The sequence below is a fragment of the Macaca thibetana genome, chromosome 10 (genome assembly GCF_024542745.1).
Source record: "Macaca thibetana thibetana isolate TM-01 chromosome 10, ASM2454274v1, whole genome shotgun sequence".
NCBI lineage: Eukaryota > Metazoa > Chordata > Mammalia > Primates > Cercopithecidae > Macaca > Macaca thibetana.
The window spans coordinates 81,932,296-81,957,362 of record NC_065587.1 but is presented as its reverse complement, the minus strand read 5'-3'; the positions used below and the strand labels follow the sequence as shown (position 1 = coordinate 81,957,362).

Genomic DNA, 25,067 nt, shown 5'->3' with positions numbered 1-25,067 from the left:
TCTGTTCCATTGATCTATTTGCCTATTCTTTTGTCAATACTACACTGTCTTGATTACTGTAGCTTTGTATTATGTCTTGGAGTCAGGTGGTATGAATCCTCTACCTTGGTTCTTCTCTTTCAAAAAGAGAAATTTTGTTGGCTATTCTGGGTCTTTTTTCTCTCCCTATAAACTTTAGAACCAGTTTGTTGATATCTACGAAATACCTTGTTGGGATTTTGATTGAGAGTGCCTTGTATCTCTAGATCAAATTGGAAAGAACTGACATCTTGACAAAATTGAGCTGCCTACCATGGAATATCTCTCAATTTATTTACTTCTTTGATTTCTCGCATCAGAGTTTTGTAGTTTTTTCTTTTTTTTTTGGTGTAGATCTTGTATGTATTTTATTAGGTTTATACCTAAGGATTTCAATTTTGGGGTGTTAATATAAACGATACTGTCTTTTGAATTTCAAATTCCACTTGTTCATTGTTGGCATACAGTAATGAACATTTGTGTATTAACTTTGTATCCTGCAATGCTGCTGTAATTGCTTATTAATTCCAGATTTTTTGTTGATTGTTTTGAATTTTTTACGTAGACAATCATGTCATCCATGAACAGACAACTTTATTTCTTCCTTTTCTTCTTTCTCAATCTATATGCCTTTTATTTATTTTTCTTGTGTTATTGCATTAGATAGGACTTGTAGTATGATGTTAAAAAGGAATGGTGAGAAGGGATGTTTTTGCTTTGTACCTAATCTTACGGGGAAAGCTTTGAGTTTCTCACCACTACTTATTAACTGTGGGGTGTTTTGTAGATATTCTTTATCAAGTTGAGGAAGTTCCCATCAATTCCTAGTTTATTGAGAGATTTTTAAAATAATGAATGGGTGTTGAATTTTGTCAGATGCTTTTTTCTGCATCTGTTTATATGATCATGTGATCTTTCTTTTTTAGCAGTTGATATGTTACATTAATTGATTTTCACATGTTGAGCCACCTTTGCATATCTGGGATAAATCCCACTTGGTCATGGTGCATAATTATTTTTGTCCATTACTGGATTTGATTTGCTAATACTGTGTTGAGGATTTTTGCACTAATATTCATGAGGTATATTGGTCAGTACTTTTTTTGTAATAGCTTTGTCTGATTTGGGTGTTAGGATAATGCTGCTCTCATAGAATGAGTTAGTAATAATTCCCTCTACTTCTGTTCTCTGAAAGATATTGTAGAGAATTGAAATAATTTCTTTTTTAAATGTTTGGTAAATTCAACATTGAACCTACCCTGGGCTAGTGCTTTCTGTTTTGGAAAGTTATTAATTATCAATTCAATTTCATTAAAAGATATAGACCTTTACAAATTGTCAATTCCTTCTTGTGTGAATTTTGGCAGATTGTGTTTTTCCAGGAATTGGTCCATTTCATTTAGGTTATCAATTTGTGGGCATAGAGTTATTCATGGTATTCCCTTATTATCCTTTTAATACCCATGAGAGCTGTAGTGATATCCACTCTTTCATTTCTGATACTAGTAATTTGTATCGTTTCTCTTTTATTCACTGTTGGCCAGGGCAGAAGCTTATTGAATTTATTTACCTTTTCAGTGTTTCCCTTTAAGCACTACTTTTGCCACATCCTACAAATTTTGGTAAGTTGTGTTTTTATTTTCATTTAGTTCAAAATATTTAAAAGTTTGTCTTGAGATGTTTTCTTTGACCCATGTGTTATTTAGAAGTATGTTATTTAATCTGTAAGGATTTGTCAGCTTTCTGTTACTGTTTTCTAGTTCAATTCCATTGTGGTCTGAGAGTGGACATTGTATGATTTCTATTCTTTTAAATTTTTTAAGGTGTGTTTTATGGTCCAGTATGTGGCTTGTCCTGGTGAATATTTCCTATAAGCTTGAGAAGAAAGTGTATTCTGCTGTTGTTGGATGAGGTAGGCTATAGATGTCCATTATGTCCAGTTGATTAATTGTGTTGTTGAATTCAACTATGAGGGATGTTGGGGTGTTGAAATCTCCTAACTATGATAATGGATTCATCTATGTCTTTTTGCAGCCTATTAGTTTCTTTTTCATGTATTTTGATGCTCTGTTATTAGGTGAATACATATTAAGGATTGTTACGTCTTCTTGGAGATGTGATCCTTTTATCATCATGTGACAACTCGTTTTATCCCTGATAACTTTCCTTGGTCTTAAGTCTACTCTTTTTGAGATAGCTACTGCTACTTTGCTTTGATTGGTGCAAGCATAACATCTTTCTGCATACACTTACTTTTCTATGTGGCCTTATATTTAAAGTAGATTCCTTGTAGACAACATATAGTTGAGTCTTGTTTCCTAATTGACTCTGATAACCTCTGTTTTTCAATCGGTATATTTAAGCCATTTATGTTCAAAGTGATTATTGACATAGTAAGATCAATACCTACCATTTTTATTACTGTTTTTTATTTGTCGTCCTTGTTATTTCTTTCTGTTTTTGTCTTCCACTCTTTTTCTGCCTTTTGTGGTTTTAATTGAGCATTTTATATGATTCTATTTTCTCTCCTTTATTAGCATATTAGTTATACTTCTTTGTAAACTTTTTTTTGGCAGTTGCTCTAGATTTTGCAATGTACATTTACAACTAATCCAAGTCCACTTTCAACTAACACTGTACCACTTCATGGGTAGTGTGAGAACCTTATAATAATTCATTTCACTTATGCATAAGCATATGTGCAAATATAAACATATAGCTAGATATAGATATGTGTGTAATTGAATAAATTATTGCTGTTATTATTTTGAACACACTGTTATCTGTTAGATCAATCAAGAGGAAGAAAAATAACAGATTTTGTTTTACCTTCACTATTCCTTTTCTGATGCTCCGCCTTTTTTATGAAGATCTGAGTTTCTGACCTTTATCATTTCCCTTTTCTCTTAAAGAATTTCTTTTAGCATTTCTTGCAAGACACGTCTACTGGTAACAAATTTCATCCATTTTTGTTTGTCTGAGAAAACATTTATTTCTCCTTTATTTTTGAAGTCTAATTCAGAGGGCACAGGATCTAGGTGTTTTTTTTCTCTCTCTCTCTCTCTCAATACTTTAAATATTTCACTCCACTTTTTTATTGCTTATGTGGTTTCTGAGGAGAAGGTGGATGTAATTTTTATCTTTGCTCCTTCATAGGTAAGGTGTTTTTTTCCCTTTGGCTTCTTTTGGCATTTTTTTCTTTGTTTTTCCATAGTTTAAAAATCATACGCCTAGGTGTAGGGGTTTTTGTTTTTAGCATTTATCCCACTTATTATTCCCTGAACTTCCTGGATTTGTGGTTTTATGTTTGCCATTAATTTGCGGGAAATTCTGTTATTATTATTTCAAATATTTCTTCTGCTCTTTGTTTTCCTTCTTGTATTCCCATTATGTATATGTTACAATTTTTACAGTTCTATCATAAGTCTTGACTGTTCTGTTTTGTTTTTCAGTCTTTTTTTCTCTTTGCTTTTCAGTTTTGGTGGTTTCTATTGAGATGTCAAGTTCAGAGATTCTTCCCTCAGTCAAGTCCAGTCTGCCAAAAAGCCCATCAAAAACATCCTTCATTTCTGTTATGGTTTTGATCTTTAGCATCCCATTTTATGTTTCTTTCTTATAATTTTTTTTATCCCTCTGCTTACATTGCCCATCTATTTTTGCATGCTTCCAACTTTATTCATTAAGGCCCTTAGCACCCTAATCCTAGTTGTTTTAAATTCCTAGTCTGACAATTCCAGCATCCCTGCCATATCTGAGTCTGGCTCTGATGGCTTGCTCTGTTTCTTTAAACTGTAGTTTTTCCTTTTACTATGTCTTGTAATTTTTTCTTGATAGCTGGACATGATATATTGGTAAAAGGAACTGTTTAAAATAGGACTTTAGTGATGTGGTAAGGTGTGTTAAAAGAAGAAATGTAGACAAATTAAATTTAGCAGAGTTTAATTGAGCAAAGAATGATTTACAAAATCAGGCAGGCTTCCAAGCCAGAATAGGCTCAGAGACACTCCAACAACACTCCAGCCCTGCTGTGTGGTGGACGAAAAAGGAAAGTGTTGTACAGAAAATGGAAGTGAGGTGCAGAAACAGCTCGATTGACTACAGCTCCATGTTTACCTTATTTGAAGGGGGTTCGAATAGCTGGCTACCTGTGATTGGCCAAAACTCTGTGATTGACACAAGAGTAAGCTACAGTCTGTTTACACATCCAGTTAGGTTACACTTCACTATTTACAGAGAAACCTTTAGGTTGAACCTAAAATGTGTAAGGAGGCAGCCTTAGGCTACACTTAACAGGTGCTGGGGGGAGGGAAATTGTTAGGATGGAGTGTGAAGTTCTGGCTTCTTCCACACTGGAATGGAAGGCAAAGTTCTAATAATCTGCTATTAGTTTTCAGGGGGAGGCTGTAGAAGGGATCTGTGGGCAGACCTGGACGCGGAGTCATTGGTTAAGGTGGTGAGATGGAGCCCTAAGAAGAACTGACTGGTGAAGATCAGGAAAAAATGCCTTTTAGCTTGAGGGGACCTGCTAGAATTTGGAAGATGCGCAGATGAGGCTCAAATTTTACTTCCTCCACACCCCACCCAGATGCTCCTTGGGTGTAGGTAAGGTGAAGCAGAGGGAACAAAAGAAATCAAAGATAACATTTCCACGTTTGAATAAAAGATGGGGAAAAGAGGAAATGGATTTGGAGTCAGACATACCCAGGCTTAAATACGGACCTACTCTTGTGGTCATGGCAAGCCCACTCCCTGGGCTTCAGGGTCCTCATCTGTAAAAATTTTAAAGATGACTGAGTGTGATGATTTCCCAGAGTAGCACAAAGTAGGTGTTTCAGCCGGAGGTGGAAGCCGGGGGCCCCAGAGTTCGCTTTCTTATTATGTCTCCTTGGCTCCCTTCAGTCCACTGTCATGGCCCTGGAGGCAGGAGAGCAGGAGTGAGTGGAAAGTGTGATTCAGCAGGGCTGCAACTCATTAGGGCTGTGGAACTTGTTTGAGGCCTCCTGTCCAGTAAATGCTGAATTTAGAACACGGTTCCGAGTCTAGTGCTCTATTTATCTCAGACTGTGCATGAGGGAGAGGAATGGAGAAGCTGCGGGGCGGGGTGCAGGATGTGCCTCTCTGCAGCTCTTGGAGGAACCAGCAAGGCTGGTAGGAGTAGCTTCATTACCTGTGAGTGAGTGAGGAAGGATGTCTCACCCACAACATTTCCATCTTCAACCCAGCATGGCCACATACACTGGCCACATGTGCTGACTGTGAACTCGCATATGCCATGACCTTGTATGATCCCATCTAAACTCACAACATAATTGTATTTTCCCTTTTAGTTTTGCTTACTTTTAGTACTTGGTTTAAAATATATCACATATACAGAAGATAATGTAGCAGTTGTACACTACCCAATACTCAGACTTAACTCGTATTAACACTTTGAGATATATATATATATATATGTTTATATATATATTTACCTATATATGTGTATATATAGGTTCTTTTAAAAAAGTTAATTAATTCTTAATTGACAAATGATCAATTGTCTATATTTATGGTGTACAATGTGATGTTTTGATATGTGTATACATTATGGGAAAATTAAGCTAGTTAACATATCAATCACCACATTCCTATTTTTTTTGAGAATTTTTTTTTTTGAAAGGTTTGTGAGGGATGAATTTTATTTTTTATTTTTATTTTTTTTATTTTTTAAAATTTATTTATTATTATTATACTTTAAGTTGTAGGGTACATGTGCATAACGTGCAGGTTTGTTACATATGTATACTTGTGCCATGTTGGTGTGCTGCACCCATCAACTCGTCATTTACATCAGGTATAACTCCCAATGCAATCCCTCCCCCCCCCCTCCCCCCTCCCCGTGATAGGCCCCGGTGTGTGATGTTCCCCTTCCTGAGTCCAAGTGATCTCATTGTTCAGTTCCCACCTATGAGTGAGAACATGCGGTGTTTGGTTTTCTCTGTTCTTGTGATAGTTTGCTAAGAATGATGGTTTCCAGCTGCATCCATGTCCCTACAAAGGACACGAACTCATCCTTTTTTATGGCTGCATAGTATTCCATGGTGTATATGTGCCACATTTTCTTAATCCAATCTGTCACTGATGGACATTTGGGTTGATTCCAAGTCTTTGCTATTGTGAATAGTGCTGCAATAAACATACGTGTGCATGTGTCTTTATAGCAGCATAATTTATAATCCTTTGGGTATATACCCAGTAATGGGATGGCTGGGTCATATGGTACATCTAGTTCTAGATCCTTGAGGAATTGCCATACTGTTTTCCATAATGGTTGAACTACTTTACAATCCCACCAACAGTGTAAAAGCATTCCTATTTCTCCACATCCTCTCCAGCACCTGTTGTTTCCTGACTTTTTAATGATCGCCATTCTAACTGGTGTGAGATGGTATCTCATTGTGGTTTTGATTTGCATTTCTCTGATGGCCAGTGATGATGAGCATTTTTTCATGTGTCTGTTGGCTGTATGAATGTCTTCTTTTGAGAAATGTCTGTTCATATCCTTTGCCCACTTTTTGATGGGGTTGTTTGTTTTTTTCTTGTAAATTTGTTTGAGTTCTTTGTAGGTTCTGGATATTAGCCCTTTGTCAGATGAGTAGATTGCAAAAATTTTCTCCCATTCTGTAGGTTGTCTGTTCACTCTGATGGTAGTTTCTTTTGCTGTGCAGAAGCTCTTTAGTTTAATGAGATCCCATTTGTCAATTTTGGCTTTTGCTGCTGTTGCTTTTGGTGTTTTAGACATGAAGTCTTTGCCCATGCCTATGTCCTGAATGGTACTACCTAGGTTTTCCTCTAGGATTTTTATGGTATTAGGTCTAACATTTAAGTCTCTAATCCATCTTGAATTAATTTTCGTATAAGGAGTAAGGAAAGGATCCAGTTTCAGCTTTCTACTTATGGCTAGTCAATTTTCCCAGCACCATTTATTAAATAGGGAATCCTTTCCCCATTTCTTGTTTTTGTCAGTTTTGTCAAAGATCAGATGGCTGTAGATGTGTGGTATTATTTCTGAGGACTCTGTTCTGTTCCATTGGTCTATATCTCTGTTTTGGTACCAGTACCATGCTGTTTTGGTTACTGTAGCCTTGTAGTATAGTTTGAAGTCAGGTGGCGTGATGCCTCCAGCTTTGTTCTTTTGACTTAGGATTGTCTTGAAGATGCGGGCTCTTTTTTGGTTCCATATGAACTTTAAAGCAGTTTTTTCCAATTCTGTGAAGAAACTCATTGGTAGCTTGATGGGGATGGCATTGAATCTATAAATTACCTTGGGCAGTATGGCCATTTTCACGATATTGATTCTTCCTATCCTTGAGCATGGTATGTTCTTCCATTTGTTTGTGTCCTCTTTTATTTCACTGAGCAGTGGTTTGTAGTTCTCCTTGAAGAGGTCCTTTACATCCCTTGTAAGTTGGATTCCTAGATATTTTATTCTCTTTGCAGCAATTGTGAATGGAAGTTCATTCCTGATTTGGCTCTCTGTTTGTCTGTTACTGGTGTATAAGAATGCTTGTGATTTTTGCACATTAATTTTGTATCCTGAGACTTTGCTGAAGTTGCTTATCAGCTTAAGGAGATTTTGGGCTGAGACAATGGGGTTTTCTAAATATACAATCATGTCATCTGCAAACAGGGACAATTTGACTTCTTCTTTTCCTAACTGAATACCCTTGATTTCTTTCTCTTGCCTGATTGCCCTAGCCAGAACTTCCAACACTATGTTGAATAGGAGTGGTGAGAGAGGGCATCCCTGTCTTGTCCCAGTTTTCAAAGGGAATTTTTCCAGTTTTTGCCCATTCAGTATGATATTGGCTGTGGGTTTGTCATAAATAGCTCTTATTATTTTGAGGTACGTTCCATCAATACCGAATTTATTGAGCGTTTTTAGCATGAAGGGCTGTTGAATTTTGTCAAAAGCCTTTTCTGCATCTATTGAGATAATCACGTGGTTCTTGTCTTTGGTTCTGTTTAGATGCTGGATTATGTTTATTAATTTGCGAATGTTGAACCAGCCTTGCATCCCAGGGATGAAGCCCACTTGATCATGGTGGATAAGCTTTTTGATGTGTTGCTGAATCTGGTTTGCCAGTATTTTATTGAGGATTTTTGCATCGATGTTCATCAGGGATATTGGTCTAAAATTCTCTTTTTTAGTTGTGTCTCTGCCAGGCTTTGGTATCAGGATGATGTTGGCCTCATAAAATGAGTTAGGGAGGATTCCCTCTTTTTCTATTGATTGGAATAGTTTCAGAAGGAATGGTACCAACTCCTCCTTGTACCTCTGGTAGAATTCAGCTGTGAATCCATCTGGTCCTGGACTTTTTTTGGTTGGTAGGCTATTAATTATTGCCTCAATTTCAGAGCCTGCTATTGGTCTATTCAGGGATTCAACTTCTTCCTGGTTTAGTCTTGGAAGAGTGTAAGTGTCCAGGAAATTATCCATTTCTTCTAGATTTTCCAGTTTATTTGCGTAGAGGTGTTTATAGTATTCTCTGATGGTAGTTTGTATTTCTGTGGGGTCGGTGGTGATATCCCCTTTATCATTTTTAATTGCGTCGATTTGATTCTTCTCTCTTTTCTTCTTTATTAGTCTTGCTAGTGGTCTATCAATTTTGTTGATCTTTTCAAAAAACCAACTCCTGGATTCATTGATTTTTTGGAGGGTTTTTTGTGTCTCTATCTCCTTCAGTTCTGCTCTGATCTTAGTTATTTCTTGCCTTCTGCTAGCTTTCGAATGTGTTTGCTCTTGCTTGTCTAGTTCTTTTAATTGCAATGTTAGAGTGTCAATTTTAGATCTTTCCTGGTTTCTCTTGTGGGCATTTAGTGCTATAAATTTCCCTCTACACACTGCTTTAAATGTGTCCCAGAGATTCTGGTATGTTGTATCTTTGTTCTCATTGGTTTCAAAGAACATCTTTATTTCTGCCTTCATTTCGTTATGTACCCAGTAGTCATTCAGGAGCAGGTTGTTCAGTTTCCATGTAGTTGAGCGGTTTTGATTGAGTTTCTTAGTCCTGAGTTCCAGTTTGATTGCACTGTGGTCTGAGAGACAGTTTGTTATAATTTCTGTTCTTGTACATTTGCTGAGGAGTGTTTTACTTCCAATTACGTGGTCAATTTTGGAGTAAGTACGATGTGGTGCTGAGAAGAATGTATATTCTATTGATTTGGGGTGGAGAGTTCTATAGATGTCTATTAGGTCTGCTTGCTGCAGAGATGAGTTCAATTCCTGGATATCCTTGTTAACTTTCTGTCTCGTTGATCTGTCTAATGTTGACAGTGGAGTGTTGAAGTCTCCCATTATTATTGTATGGGAGTCTAAGTCTCTTTGTAAGTCTCTAAGGACTTGCTTTATGAATCTGGGTGCTCCTGTATTGGGTGCATATATATTTAGGATAGTTAGCTCTTCCTGTTGAATTGATCCCTTTACCATTATGTAATGGCCTTCTTTGTCTCTTTTGATCTTTGATGGTTTAAAGTCTGTTTTATCAGAGACTAGTATTGCAACCCCTGCTTTTTTTTGTTCTCCATTTGCTTGGTAAATCTTCCTCCATCCCTTTATTTTGAGCCTATGTATGTCTCTGCATGTGAGATGGGTCTCCTGAATACAGCAGACTGATGGGTCTTGACTCTATCCAGTTTGCCAGTCTGTGTCTTTTAATTGGAGCATTTAGTCCATTTACATTTAAGGTTAATATTGTTATGTGTGAACTTGATCCTGCCATTATGATATTAACTGGTTATTTTGCTCGTTAGTTGATGCAGTTTCTTCCTAGCCTCGATGGTCTTTACATTTTGGCATGTTTTTGCAATGGCTGGTACCGGTTGTTCCTTTCCATGTTTAGTGCTTCCTTCAGGGCCTCTTGTAAGGCAGGCCTAGTGGTGACAAAATCTCTAAGCATTTGCTTATCTGTAAAGGATTTTATTTCCCCTTCACTTATGAAACTTAGTTTGGCTGGATATGAAATTCTGGGTTGAAAATTCTTTTCTTTAAGAATGTTGAATATTGGCCCCCACTCTCTTCTGGCTTGTAGAGTTTCTGCCGAGAGATCTGCTGTTAGTCTGATGGGCTTCCCTCTGTGGGTAACCCGACCTTTCTCTCTGGCTGCCCTTAAGATTTTTTCCTTCATTTCAACTTTGGTGAATCTGGCAATTATGTGTCTTGGAGTTGCTCTTCTCGAGGAGTATCTTTGTGGCGTTCTCTGTATTTCCTGGATTTGAATGTTGGCCTGCCCTACTAGGTTGGGGAAGTTCTCCTGGATGATGTCCTGTAGAGTGTTTTCCAACTTGGTTCCATTTTCCCCCTCACTTTCAGGCACCCCAATCAGACGTAGATTTGGTCTTTTTACATAATCCGATACTTCTTGCAGGCTTAGTTCATTTCTTTTTGTTCTTTTTTCTTTTGGTTTCTCTTCTCGCTTCATTTCATTCATTTGATCCTCAATCGCAGATACTCTTTCTTCCAGTTGATCGAGTCGGTTACTGAAGCTTGTGCATTTGTCACGTATTTCTCGTGTCATGGTTTTCATCTCTTTCATTTCGTTTATGACCTTCTCTGCATTAATTACTCTAGCCATCAATTCTTCCACTTTTTTTTCAAGATTTTTAGTTTCTTTGCGCTGGGTACGTAATTCCTCCTTTAGCTCTGAGAAATTTGATGGACTGAAGCCTTCTTCTCTCATCTCGTCAAAGTCATTCTCCGTCCAGCTTTGATCCGTTGCTGGTGATGAGCTGCGCTCCTTTGCCGGGGGAGATGCGCTCTTATTTTTTGAATTTCCAGCTTTTCTGCCCTGCTTTTTCCCCATCTTTGTGGTTTTATCTGCCTCTGGTCTTTGATGATGGTGATGTACTGATGGGGTTTTGGTGTAGGTGTCCTTCCTGTTTGATAGTTTTCCTTCTAACAGTCAGGACCCTCAGCTGTAGGTCTGTTGGAGATTGCTTGAGGTCCACTCCAGACCCTGTTTGCCTGGGTATCAGCAGCAGAGGCAGCAGAAGATAGAATATTTCTGAACAGCGAGTGTACCTGTCTGATTCTTGCTTTGGAAGCTTCCTCTCAGGGGTGTACTCCACCCTGTGAGGTGTGGGGTGTCAGACTGCCCCTAGTGGGGGATGTCTCCCAGTTAGGCTACTCAGGGGTCAGGGACCCACTTGAGCAGGGAGTCTGTCCCTTCTCAGATCTCAACCTCCGTGTTGGGAGATCCACTGCTCTCTTCAAAGCTGTCAGACAGAGTAGTTTGCGTCTGCAGAGGTTTCGGCTGTGTTTGTTATTGCCCTGTCCCCAGAGGTGGAGTCTACAGAGACAGGCAGGTTTCCTTGAGCTGCTGTGAGCTCCACCCAGTTCGAGCTTCCCAGCAGCTTTATTTACCTACTTAAGCCTCAGCAATGGCGGGCGCCCCTCCCCCAGCCTCGCTGCTGCCTTGCCGGTAGATCACAGACTGCTGTGCTAGCAATGAGGGAGGCTCCGTGGGTGTGGGACCCTCCCGGCCAGGTGTGGGATATGATCTCCTGGTGTGCCTGTTTGCTTAAAGCGCAGTATTGGGGTGGGAGTTACCCGATTTTCCAGGTGTTGTGTGTCTCAGTTCCCCTGGCTAGGAAAAGGGATTCCATTCCCCCTTGCGCTTCCCAGGTGAGGCGATGCCTCGCCCTGCTTCAGCTCTTGCTGGTCGGGCTGCAGCAGCTGACCAGCACCGATCGTCTGGCACTCCCCAGTGAGATGAACCCAGTACCTCAGTTGAAAATGCAGAAATCACCGGTCTTCTGTGTCGCTCGCGCTGGGAGTTGGAGACTGGAGCTGTTCCTATTCGGCCATCTCGCTCCGCCCCCCATTTTTTGAGAATATTTAAAATAGACTCAGCAATTTTCAAGCATGTAATAGATTATTAACTACAGTCATCATGCTGTACAATAAATCTCCAGATCTTGTTTCTCCTAACTGAAACTTTGTACACTTTAACCAACATTTCCCCATTCCACACCCGTTTGCCCCGCCCAGGCCCCTGGTTACTACCATTCTACTCTCTGCTGGTATGAGTTTGATTTTTTTAGATTCCACATATAAGTGAGATCATGCAGAATTTGTCTTTCAGTGCCTGACTTATATCACTAAGCATAATGTCCTCCAAGTTCATCCATGTTCTCACAAATGAAATAATGTCTTCCTTTTTAAAAGCTGACTAGCATCTCATAGTATGTACATACCACATTTTCCTTACTTGTTTATCTGTATATGAACACTTACGTTGATTTCATATCTCAGCTACTGAGTATAATCCTGCAATGAACATGAGGATGCAGATATCTCTTTCACATACTGATTTAATTTCCTTTGGATATATACCCAGGAGTGGGATTGCTAGATTACATGGTAGTTCTATATTTAGTTTTTTGAGGAGCTTTCATGCCGTTTCCCATAATGGCTGTAGCAATTGACATTCCCACCAGCAGTGTACAAGAGTTCTCCTTTTCCACAGTCTTACAAATATTTTATCTATCTATCTATCTATCTATCTATCTATCTATCTATCTATCTATTTTTTTGAGACGGAGTTTTGCTCTTGTCACCCAGGCTGGAGTGCAATGGCATGATCGTGGCTCACTGCAACCTCCACTTCCCTGGTTCAAGTGATTCTCCTGCCTCAGCCTCCCGAGTAGTTGGGATTACAGGTGCCCGCCACCACGCCCAGCTAATTTTTGTATTTTCAGTAGAGATAGGGTTTCACCATGTTGGCCAGGTTGGTCTCTAACTCCTGACCTCAGGTGATCCACTCGCCTCAGCCTCCCAAAGTGCTGGGATTACAGGCATGAGCCACGTGCCTGGCCTCTTTATATTTTTTGATAAACATCATCCATACAGGTATGAGGTAATATCCCATTGTGGTTTTAATTTGCATCTGCCTGCTGATTAGTGACATTGAGCAACTTTACATATATCCGTTGGCCTTTTGTACGTCTTCTTTTGAGAAATGTCTATTCAGGTCCTTTGCCCACTTTTTAATCAAGTTGTTTTCTTACTGTTAGGTTGTTTGAGTTTTTTATTTATTTCGGATTGACCCTATATCAGATGTATGGTTTGCAAATATTTTCTCTCAGCCCATAATTTTTCTCTTTACTCTGTTGATTGTTTCCTTAGCTGTGCAGAACCTTTTTCCTTTGATGCAAACCCATTTGCCTATTTTTTGCTTTTGTTGCCTACACATTTGGGCAGGAGACAAATCTCTGCCAAGACCAATGTCAATACATTTTTTTTCCTGTTTCCTTCCAGTAGTTTTACAGTTTTAGGTCTTATATTTAAGTATTTAATCCATTTTGAGTTGACTTTTATATATGGGATGAGCTAAGGGTCCAATTTCATTCTTCTGCATGTGGATATCCAGTTTTCTCAGCACCATTTATTGAAGAGACCACCCTTTCCCCATTGTGTGTTCTTGGCAAATGTGTCAAAGATCAGTTGGCCACAAATTTGTAGATTTACTTTGGAGCTCTCTGTTCTGCTCCATTGATTTATATGTTATGTTGTTTTGATTACTACACCTTTGTAGTATATTTTGACATATAGTGTGATACTTCCAGCTTTGTTCCTTTTGCTCAAAATTGCTTTGGCTTTTTGGTATTTTTTGTGGTTCTATATGAATTTTAGATTTGTTTTTTCTGTTTCTATGAAAAATGTCATCAGACTTTTGTTAGGGATTGCATTGAATTTATAGATTGCTTTGGGTAATATGGACATTTTTATGATATAAATTATTCCAATCCATAAACACAGAGTATTTTTTTCATGTATTTATTTTTTATTCAATTTCTTTCATTGATGTTATATACTTTTCAGTGTACGGATCTTTCACCCATTTGGTTAAATGTATTTATACTTAGTTTTTTTGATGCTGTTGTAAATGAGAATGTTTTCTTGATTTCTTTTTTGGATAGTTTTTTGTGTATAGAAACATTGCTGATTTTTGTATGTTAATTTTGTATCCTACGACTTTACTGAATTTGTTTATTAATTCTATCAGCTTTTTGGTGGAGTCTTTAGGATTTTCTGAATATAAGATAATACCATCTACAAGCAGAGATAAATTAACTTCCTCTCTTCTGATTTAGATGCCTTTTATTTCTTTTTCTTGCCTATTTGTTCTGGCTAAGATTTTCAGAAATGTGCTGAATATAAGCAGTAAGAGTAAGCATGCTTGTCTTGTTCCTGATCGTGGAGGAAAAGCTTTTCACTGATGGTTAAAAGCTTTAATGAACTTTTCATTGATGAGTATGATGTTAGCTGTGGGCTCGTGCTATATGGTCTTTATTGTGTTGAGGTGCATTTCTTCTACACCTAATTTGTTGAGAGTTTTTATCATGAAATAATGTTCAATTTTGTCAAATGTTTTCTTCATCTCTTGAGATGCGCATAAAAATTTTTGTCCTTTATTCTGTTAGGCTTTTTTTTAAAAGAAATAAAATGTTACCTCTAAAGTATCCCTTCCTCCACCCACTCACTGTCATTCATCTCAGAGGTAACTATTGTCCTGAAGTTGGTGCTTAGTTTTCCCATGCATAATTTAGTATTTTTATTATATATGTTGGTGTCCAGATAGAATATAGCCTTGCATTGTGAGTTTTAAAATTATTGAAATTATATACTACTTTTATATACTGTCTTAGTCAGTTCAGGCTGATATAACAAACTACCATAGACTGAGTATCCTATAAACAACAGAAATTTATTTCTCACATTTCTGGAGGCTGGAAGTCTGAGATCAAGGTGCTAGCATGGCCAGATTTTGCTGAGAGTCCTCTTCTGGTTTATAGACTGCTGACTGACCTCTCGTTTTGTGCTTACATGGTGGAAAGAGGGCAAGAGAGCTCTCTTGGGGTCCTTTTGTAAGGAGGCTAATCTCATTCATGTGGGTTCCACCCTCATGACCTAATAACTTCCCGTAAGCTGCACCTCCGAATATCATAACATTGGGGGTCAGGATTTCAACATTTAAATTTTGGGGGAACACAAATGTTCTGTACATAACATGTACCCATCTACAATTTTCTTTTTCAGACAGTGTAGACACTTTTTTGACAATACGAATAGTCTAGATTATTTAACAGCTGGACTGTATGCTCTATTATGAACTTAACATGGTTAATTTGTCCGTTCCTCTGTTGGTGGACCATTTAAACTGTTTCCACTTTTTGACAATACAAAAACAGGCCCTCGGGGTGAAACTGGTGCATCCAGCTATGTGGCAGCTGCAACTTACTAGATATAGGCAAAGTACTCTTCAATTCATGTCACCATAAGCCGTGATGGTAAGAGTTTCTGTTTCCTCATCACCTTGCCAAGACTTGGAATCATTGGGTTTCTTTTCCTAAATAATAATGTATAAACTCTGGCTCACTAGTTATTACTGCTGTAATTAATCACACCCTCATTTGGTCCCATGGTACCATTTACATTGTATTACAAGCATCTGAGTTACATCAGATTCACATTGTGTTACAGATACCCCCACTGGGCCATTCATTCATTGACAATGGATTCCTGTCTGTTCCTTTTTGTGTCCCCAGCACCCAGCACAGTGAGTGGGGCTCAGTATGCACGTATTGACTTAAAAGTAAATAATTAAGAGATCACAGAGTAGAGTGGTCAGGAAAGACAGTGAAGGGGGTGAAACTGAGATTGGCTAAAGAATGGGAACTTTCAAACACTCCTAAATAGAGTGTCCACCAGGACAACCACTTTGAAAAACTACTGGGCAGTATCAACTAAAGCTGTGCATGCCCTATGACCTTCTAATTCCACTCCCCATGGAAACGTGTGAATATGCAACCCCAAAAGCACACCCTGGACTGTCCATAGCAGCACTCCTTGTGAAAGCCCCAATCTAGAAACAACTCAAATGTTCCTCCATGGTAGCACTGTTAAATAAAATTGTGGTATATTCACACACTGGAAATGTGATAAGCATGAATGACTTTTAGCTGCAAGCAGCAATATGGAAGAATTTCACAATCCAGTGTTGAGCAAAATATGCCAGACCTCACGGAGCAGGTGCTGTATGATTCCATTTACCTGAGGGTCAAAATCAGACAAAACTAATCTGGTGTAAAAGTCATGATACTGATTATTCTTGGTGAGGAGTGGGTGCCCCTTACTGGACAGGCGGCATGGGAGTGCTGGTTTTGCCTTATTTATTTTGTGTTGCGGTAAAATTTACATATGAAGAAATTCAGTTTTTAAAAAGTGTACACTTCAGTGAGTTTTGACAATCAAATCACACAATATATAGAACATTTCTGTAGCACCAGAGAGCTCCTTTATGAGCCTTATATTCTGTTTCTTGGTGTTGGTATGGATGGTGGTGACATGGGTGTGTTCACTTTGTGAAAATTCATTGAGCTGTGAACTTATGATACTTATGTGCTTTTCTGAATGTATGTTCTACTTCCATAAAAAGTTCCAAAAGTACTTTTGAAAAAGACTGGCCCAAATGACGGCCAACTGGCTATAAGAAGGTCAAATGCGCGGCCGCATGGGAAGGGTGATTGGAATGGTGCTGTGTAGATATAGTGAAGAGTGGAACAGAAAGTGAGTTTGATGTCAAGCTTCAGCTTTCTACATTTGCTGCTGGTGAGTAGTGTGAACCAGCTTTTATCTTCCTGGCACTGGATCAACTGCTTTTGTTCTTTCTCTCTCCCTCCAATATCCTGTAATAGCAGGAGGGAGCCCTTAAGAGGGACTCAAAGGTGATCTTTTTCCTGAAACACGGAGCAGGTGGCCTTGGGCTCCACTCTCTAGGATCCCCAGGGGAGGATCCTGACATGTTCTTGACAGGAAATTCTGTCCTCTATACCCACCAGCATGGAACACCTCATTCTTTCTTGACCAGAGTCCGCATCCCTTGGCTCTGAGACTTCAAACCTTTAGGAATCCCTTCCTGGTCTTTGCTGGGCCCTGACAGCCCTGAGGGAGAATTCGAAGACTCTGGGAAAAGTCAAGTCAGTGGTATGAGTCTCTCTTGTCTTCCCTTTGCAAAGACTTCCCTTTACTTATGTTGATAACGCAGGGAGTGAGTGACTTTAGAGACCCCATACAGAGTTTTGTCCTGGAAGTCTTTGTTTTATTTTCTTTGCTTTTTTTTTGTCCTTTCTCCTTCTCCATTTTCTGAGCTCTCCAAAGGTGAAAACAGACAGACAAACAAACAAACAAACAAACAAAACCACCAAAATCTGGTAAAGAAGGAAATAAAGAAGGGTATAAACTAGACAAGGCGAAACCTCATGTCTAATGGTGTAAAAATTTTAAGCGGTGCTTGTTAAAATTTGCTAACATTCCTTTTCACTAAAGACATAAAAGTGTACTTCATTTAGGCTGTTCTCTTCCCTGGCAAATAAACCTGATTTAGCCATGAACTTTGTGAAAAATAAACTAAACTGCACAGAAAAAAAATTCCCTTTTCTTTTTTAAAAGTCAGGCTTGAAATTTTTATATCCTTTGAGTCATATTCTTGAAGCAATTGGCTGATTAATTCAAGAAATGTTACTTTCCCAATTCAAACATGACATTTTGAAAATCATCCATGAATTACATGCCTCAAGAATGAAAGGCTTTTCTGTGCCATTTAAAAGGTTTTTTTTTTTTTTTTTTTTCATTTTGAGGGCAATTGTGAATATCTATAAGGGCACATTTATTACTCCCAGAACAGATAGAAAATTAGCAAAGTCATAAAATTCTTACCCAGCTTTGCTATTGCAGCTGTGTCTCAATCCAGTCCCCCACCCGTTCCCCTGCCACTAAAATGGTTAAGGATGATGTTATTTTTGCCATTACAGGCAAGGCACTGGTCTTTTTAGCTGGGCTTTTAAAATCTCTACACAGAGATTAAAAAGAAAAAAAGTTATGCATTTAAACTTTGTTCTTTTGGTGGGATTCAACAAGGAATTGCTAGTCTCATAAATTCGTTCCTTAAAAATCTTACCTTCTGATCCTGGAATATGTCCCTCTCCTTCTAATCTCATACAGTAAACCAATACTAAGCCTCAGAAAAACAACTGGCTGTAAACTTTCTGCCTTAATTTACACTACTGTATGCAGGACCTGTAGACATGGATGTATGTTTCTGTATATACCCACCCAGTAATTACTGAGGCAAGCCTTTAATTTGTCTGAAATTGTGCAGGCATAATGGGGACGACCCACACATTTTTCCATTGGAAATTGTAAATGAATGACAAAGAGAGAACTCCGCCCTAATCCCCTCCCCACAACACTTCCTGGGAAGCTTATTCATAACTCTTTGTGCGCCAGGATGGAATTGACACTGACAGGGGTTTTGATAACTGTTGCTCAGTTGATTTGACCAGTCCCACTCCAAGTGTGGTCCTCAGAGTAGTACGGGCCTGTAGTCGGCAGGGAAATTAATTCTAAAATTAAGGAAAAGTGCTTAAAAATTTTAGAGGCATTTGGCAGATTAATTTTCTGTCTGTTGAATCTAATCATAAAATCTAAGGTTTTTTTTGTTTTGTTTTTTTTTGTTTGTAACAACCCAACAGTATTAAAATCTAGTAGGGCTCCTGTCTCTGGCCAGAATGAGATTGACTCTTTTTCTTTGGTAGATTTATCACCTACAGCAAAACCATCTTCAGATGTGCACAATGAAATAAGTGCTATTCAAATAATACTATGTTATTATTATCAAATATTAAATATCAAATATTAATAATAATATTTGAATAGCACTTAATAAGTATTTAAGCATGAAGTGATGTCTTGGTTTGGGGTCCCCTGGAAGCACACTCTGAGAGATGGATCTGAACAAGCTGCATATTTGGTAGAAGATTCCAGTGAGTACTAGTAGGGAAGTGGGCAAGGAAGCTAATAAAGTGTGTGTTTTCAAGTAGGTTACTGCCATAGGCAACTGGAACTCAATCCCACTGGGAGCTCATGGACTGGTATAAAACACGCTTCACAATGGCCCCACTCAAGGGGTGAGGGAGTTGGGGTATTCATTGACCGATGAGTGGAGTCTTAGGGGTTTACTGATTACCCCAAGGTCACCAAACAGTTGACTGACAGGCACTCAGTCTGTTGACTCCCAGCACTTCCAGTCTTCTGTGCAAGCCCAATGGGTTCCACAGATGATGAGAAAAGGCATCAGGCAAAGACATGCGGGAGCTGCTGCTTGAAAGTTGGGATGATTTGAACAGATATGGAAAGTGCTGAGGGAATGCTTGGGTTAGCAAAAGCACTGGACAACAGGTAGTTTGGACAGGTGGACTTACCCCAATTTATAGATAAGGAAACTGGGGTCCAGCTTAGCACTATAGTACTTGTGGAAGACAGTGGGGGAGTGAGAAGGATCTCTCCCCTTGACCACCCACTTTGGGTTCGCCCAGAGCCTCTTCTGCCGCCTTTCTTTCCTGCCTTGTGGAATGGGTAGTTGGCAGAGACTGACTGGGTGCTCATACAGCCCATCTCTGCTTCCTGGACCCCTTGTCTGGACTTCATTTCCCAGCCTCCCTTGCAGAAGGATGTGTCATGTAGAAGAGCTGAGGAGAGTGACTAGAGGTGATGGATAGTATTTCGCTGCTGAACCCACAAAAAACTTTACAAGTTTTCTCCCTGCTTTCTACCTTTTGAACAGACTGGGATTGAAATGACCTCAGGGAATCCTAGAGAGTCACGCCTTGATGGTGGCAGAGCCACAAGATGGAAGGAGTCTGGGTCCCCGGGTTGTCACTTAGAGGTGGGCCACTTGGCTAGAAACATACTCTTTAGAGTTTTTTTAGGTTAAGTCACTGTGATTTTGAGGATTATTTGTTACAGTAACCAGCATCACCTTAAATAATGTAACATCATACATGTGTGATCAAAAAACTTGTCTTTATATCACTTACCATAATCTCAGATTCTCCACTTATTTACTTATCCACCATCTCCCGTCCAAGAGGAGGGACTTTGATTTGTACACCACTGGATCCCTGGCATCTGGCATATGTATATGCTTAATAAATATTTGGCAAACGACTAAAGGCCAATGTATTAACTTGTCCAACAACTCCCAGCAAGCAAGTGAGAGAGTCAGGATTGGAGTCCAGGCCCACTGAACCCTCAAACTGTTAAGCCTTCTGCACATTGCCTGACTATGTATGCCAGGTGCAGTGCTGGAACCTGGGCATGTAAGAAGGTTAGGTGCCTGTTAGGTTGCCCCTGAGGTCTACCTAACACGCAGCAATTAGCACAGGGCTTATGTGTGGTGGGAAAAGCAGACCCGGCTTTGTTCTCATCCATGGATCAGGCTATCTTTTAGAAATGTTGAGCTCTGTGACTTACCCAACCTGAGCAAGGGCTCAGCTATAGAACCACTGGACTTAAGTTATCTTATGGACTATGAGATAACTGAGCAAAATACGTAAAGCCAGATCCTCTTTGAACAATCTAAGCAAAGGCAGTGAGTCACAGAAAAGAATGGATCCAGCAGAACTGGGGATGAGTTAGGAGGAGAGGACAGCACAGGTGTTAGGTTTAAGAGCCTGGGCTTTGGTGATCAGACACTGCTGGCTTCAAGGAGCTCTGTCATTTACCAAGTGGTCTGACCTTGGGCAAGTTAGTTAACCTTGTTGGGCTTCTTTTCCTTATCTATAAACTGGATGTAATAATGCTGGTCTCCTGTGGTAAAATGATTAACACAGAGACACAAAGTGTGTGCTCAGAAGATGGTGGCTTGTATAGTACCTGTTCTTTAATCCCTGGTGTTAAGACAGAGAACTCTACCCTCTTGGACACTAAGATATAAAGACTGAGGTGCTTGGGAGGCTACAATCATGGCGGTTACATGAACTGGGTCCCAAGAGAAAGCTATAGGCTGCCCTGGCCTCTCCTCTACCCTTCCCATGTGCAGCCACTAGAGGGCCTTGGGCATCTCTGTTTAGCACTGTTGTGTTCAGATGTGGCACCCAGGATGCCCAGTGAATTACTAGGGCTCTCTTTCCAGGGGAAGGCAAAAGAGCAGTGCACTCAAAGAGAACCATTTGAGTAGCTACTGAGGGGTCATATTTACAACGGCTGCAATGAGACTGCAGACATCTTACTCTGCTGCAGGCAAACCAGGCCCTTGAGCAGACGATCTACTGCCCACTGACTGAACTGCCTGGGGTTGCCTTAGCACCAGCTTGGGGCCTTGTGTTGAATGAGATAAGGGTCTCCTTGTCTTATTAGACAACTGAGGCAGTGAGGTCTTGATTTCTGAAGATCACTCATTGGCCCACTAAAGCATTGGGACTGAAAATTATCTCATCCTAATAGAGGTGGATTATAGTTTAGCAAATTTCCAGAGGTTTGGAACCATCTGATGATGCATGGGAGACCAGGGCATTCTCAGTAGCCAGAGTCCTGGAGCCCTCCCCTCCAATTCACCCCACCTTCCAACTCTCATTTCATTAGGTCAGCAAGGTCTGATATTAAAGCAAATAGCTCACATGGAAAGCATTGCTCACATCAGTCATTTTCACCGTAGTACAAAAGCTCTCTGTTCTTTCTGAAATTTCATTCTAAATACTTAACAAAAACACTGTAGACATGGCTCCATAACTTGCCACTCTTGTTCCTCTGCTCATCACCTTAAACTCCCAGTTTTCAGAAAACACCAAGTACTTTCCTATTTCCTTGCCTTTCTCCATACTATTTTCTTATTACAAACACACCCACTTCCCCTTGCTCTTTTATGCTTTATAAAATCCCATTCCTTCATTAGAACCAACAGATACTTCCCTGATTTCTGCCTCTATTTCTTCATAGTACTTTGTGCTTACCCTTAACAGAACACATCAGAGGGTTTTGTCCTATACATATTGGTCTCCTCATCATCCAGTTGAGCTGTTCATGTGAATAATCTCCAGCCTTTGCTTGAATACCTGTCCTGACAGGATACTCACAACCTCAAAGGCAATGCATTCCATTGCCAGCCAATTCTCTTTGTGAAAACATTTCCTCATTATTAGGAACCAAATCTATTTGCCTGATACATGGACCTACTGATTCTCTTCTTACTAGTTCAGTTCATCTGTAGCATAAAATTGCTTCAGATGTGAATAAGGCTTCTCATTCCATGATTAGACACAGATCTTAAATATAAATATTCTGAGAGTGGGCAATACCTTTTAAGGTGTAAATAATTCATTGTAAGGTGTACATGGCTGGGCATGGTGGCTCATGCTTGTAATCCCAGCGCTTTGGGAGGCCAAAGCAGGCAGATCACTTGAGGCCAGGAGTTCAAGACCAGTCTGGCCAACATGGTGAAACCTTGTCTCTCCTAAAAATAGAAGAGTTAGCCGGGCATGGTGGCACATGCCTGTAATCCCAGCTACTCGCGAGGCTGAGGCATGAGAATGGCTTGAACTCAGGAGGCGGAAGTTGCGATGAGTCCAGATCATGCCACTGCACTCCAGCTTGGGGGACAGAGTGAGACTGTCTCCAAAAAAAAAAAAGTGTAAATGACTGGTAAAAAGTTTTCCGTAAGAATAGAATTGTACAGGATAACTTAATGGTGGGGTTAGGAATACCAAAGATATGAGGAATATAAGGACTTCAAAAATGTGCTACAGTAGAAAGAATACTAGGCTAGGAAATGAAAGATGGGTCCAATGTCTTTATGTTTTCTGAGCTTTGGTTTTCTCATTGGGAAAAGGAATACTTAGCATGATAAGTAGTTCCACTTATAACTGTAATTGCAGAATTTTCTGTGGAAGTGGCCCTGCTCATCTGGGCTGTCTTAAGCCTTTGTTCTGACTTGGCTTCCTTAGGTCTGGGCGGGCAAAAAGTCACACATGTGTCAATGGGCCTCAGCCTCCTGGGGGTTGGGTAGACATTCTTGGTGTCAAAGATGCCATGACTTACACCACCCACAATCATGTTAATCACTGAATGAGCCTTTTATTCCCACCTGGGTTGCAATTTTCTTTCCCCTACCTTGAAGTTTTGCTTCACACGGGCTATTTATCACATTTGTATCATAAATGAAGGATGCAGGTAACACATTTTATTATGATTTTATTATATACTCTCTTTTACTAGAATTTTGCAAAGTAAAATATTGAATAAGAACCAACTTCATTTTTCCTAAGTTCCACTCTATAGGACCACCAGGTCATATTAACAATTGCTTGATGCATAATAATCCGTGACTCAATAAATACTTTACAAAAATAATGCAGTTTTTTTTCATAAAACATAAAAATTAAGATTCCCCAGATTGACCCTCCCCCTCTTTTATATTTATTTATTGGGAATATATTGGTGGAGGAAAAAAATTGTTAAAATAGTATTAAAAGAGGTGAAATGAGGTCCATTATCTTTTTCCCATTTGTTTTGTTGTTTTCCTTTGGAAAAGTGCTACTTCCTGTTTTCACGTCTGAACTTGGCTGCAGTCTTCTGAACCTACTAAGACATGAGCAGAAATTCTACTGTTTTGGGGCCGTTTAGCAGAATGATAGCATTATGATAATACTGCCCTTTCATTTTAAAGCCTATTTAAAATCAGTCCTTAGCTTTGTCCCTAAAATACCATATTCCCTACCCAGTCTGAAGAAAAGAACTTTTGGAATCTGAGACTCCAGCAAGGTGCCTCATGACTAAATAACATTTGGTTTAAGGTGGGCGTTTACATGTTTTGATATATTTCTATTGCATTATTTTTAAAGAAATAAATTCCAAAATTCCCTTTCTCTTCCACTTCCCTAAGTCTCTTTCTTTCTGATCTCTCACAGAAGAGATTAGTTTCACCACAACTCCAGAGAAAAGGTTACGCTTAAGTCACATTTGTATTAAATAAGTTATATATAAAAACTGCTTATAACGTTTACAACCTCAGTCTCTTTCCCCCTTAGCCTTTCTTTGAAACTCTGGATCCGGGTGTGAATTGAGTCGCACCCACTGTGGCTTCCAGGTTCTTTTTCTGTCTTCCAAGTGGTCCCCATCCTTCTGCCCACATCGCTCCCCAGGGGTACTTTCAAGGAACTCTGCAGATGGCGAGGGCGGCTTCACAAGGCAGTCCCCGGGCGTGGCGCACGCCCCTAGCGTAATGTATGAGAAATACTCATGTGGTATATACAAACATACACGACCGCGGCTAAGAAGGTCTCGGCGCCAGTCGGCAGGTCAGTGCGGCGCGTGTGCGCTCCAGAACCAGAGGTGGCCTCCTCCACCTCATCCCAGTCTCTTTAATACTCCCTGGCCTCTTGGAACTGCTGGATGTAGTCCTCATCCGAGGGGCTCTCTGTGCACTTCTGTCCGTTGTTGGGAGGCCGAGCCTCGTTATACCTGCTCCAGTCACCCTTGCAGATAATCCAGGGCAGGACGTCCACCTTGTAGTGGAGCTCCGCGGAGAACTCGGTGCTGATGAGGTTGGGCGTGCCCGCCCCCTTGCCCCTGGTGATGAGCTGCATATTGTCGCCGTAGCAGCAGTGCTGCGCCGCCAGCGTGGTGCTCTCCAGGGACAGCATGGAGCGGATGCAGTACCGGGCCGTGGGCTTGTAGATCTCCAGCTTCTCCTTGGGCCCACTGGCGTCCTTCCAGCGGAAGTCCTTGCGCTTGATGCGGTCGAAGATGTCAGCCGTGCTGTAGGCTACCTCAGTGGGGTAGGAGCAGGGGCAGCTGGGCAAGTCATTCATCACCTTGTGCATGTACTTCTTTAAGAACTCGCTTTTGCAGCTCATCCAGCGCTCACAGCTGTCTGTGTCTGGAAAAGGCCAAAGAGAAACCCTCTCACCGCATGCACAACCGGCCCACAGGAGGTGCTTCAAGGGGCATGTTACAGCAGGCTGCTCCTGAGGGCCCGCAGGAGGACACTAAAGTCAACAACTCGCTAAAGTCAACAACTCCTTTCCTAGAGCCAGAGACCCCTGCAGCCCCCTGGAACCATCAGAGGTGGATGGCCGTTTTCACTTCCCTTGAACTTGGGGACTTCATTATTCACAAGACTTCCTCCACTTTATATTATAAAATTTTCGGACACACAGAAAAGTAGAGAATA

At 40.1% G+C, this 25,067-nt stretch overlaps 2 protein-coding genes across 3 annotated transcripts in view; one reads left to right on the top strand and one right to left on the bottom strand.

Moving 5' to 3' along the window:
* The window catches only part of TASP1 (taspase 1), a 403,549-nt gene that overhangs the window by 325,985 nt on the left and 52,497 nt on the right, over window positions 1–25,067 (top strand). The gene's annotated exons all lie outside the window — the stretch shown is intronic.
* ISM1 (isthmin 1) overlaps window positions 23,070–25,067 on the bottom strand; it is a 77,954-nt gene continuing 75,956 nt past the window's right edge. For both annotated transcript variants that reach the window (XM_050745313.1, XM_050745315.1), the window contains exon 6: window positions 23,070–24,773. In XM_050745313.1, the coding sequence (XP_050601270.1) occupies window positions 24,256–24,773 (518 nt within the window). In that variant the 3' untranslated portion in view covers window positions 23,070–24,255. The remainder of the gene's footprint in view (window positions 24,774–25,067) is intronic.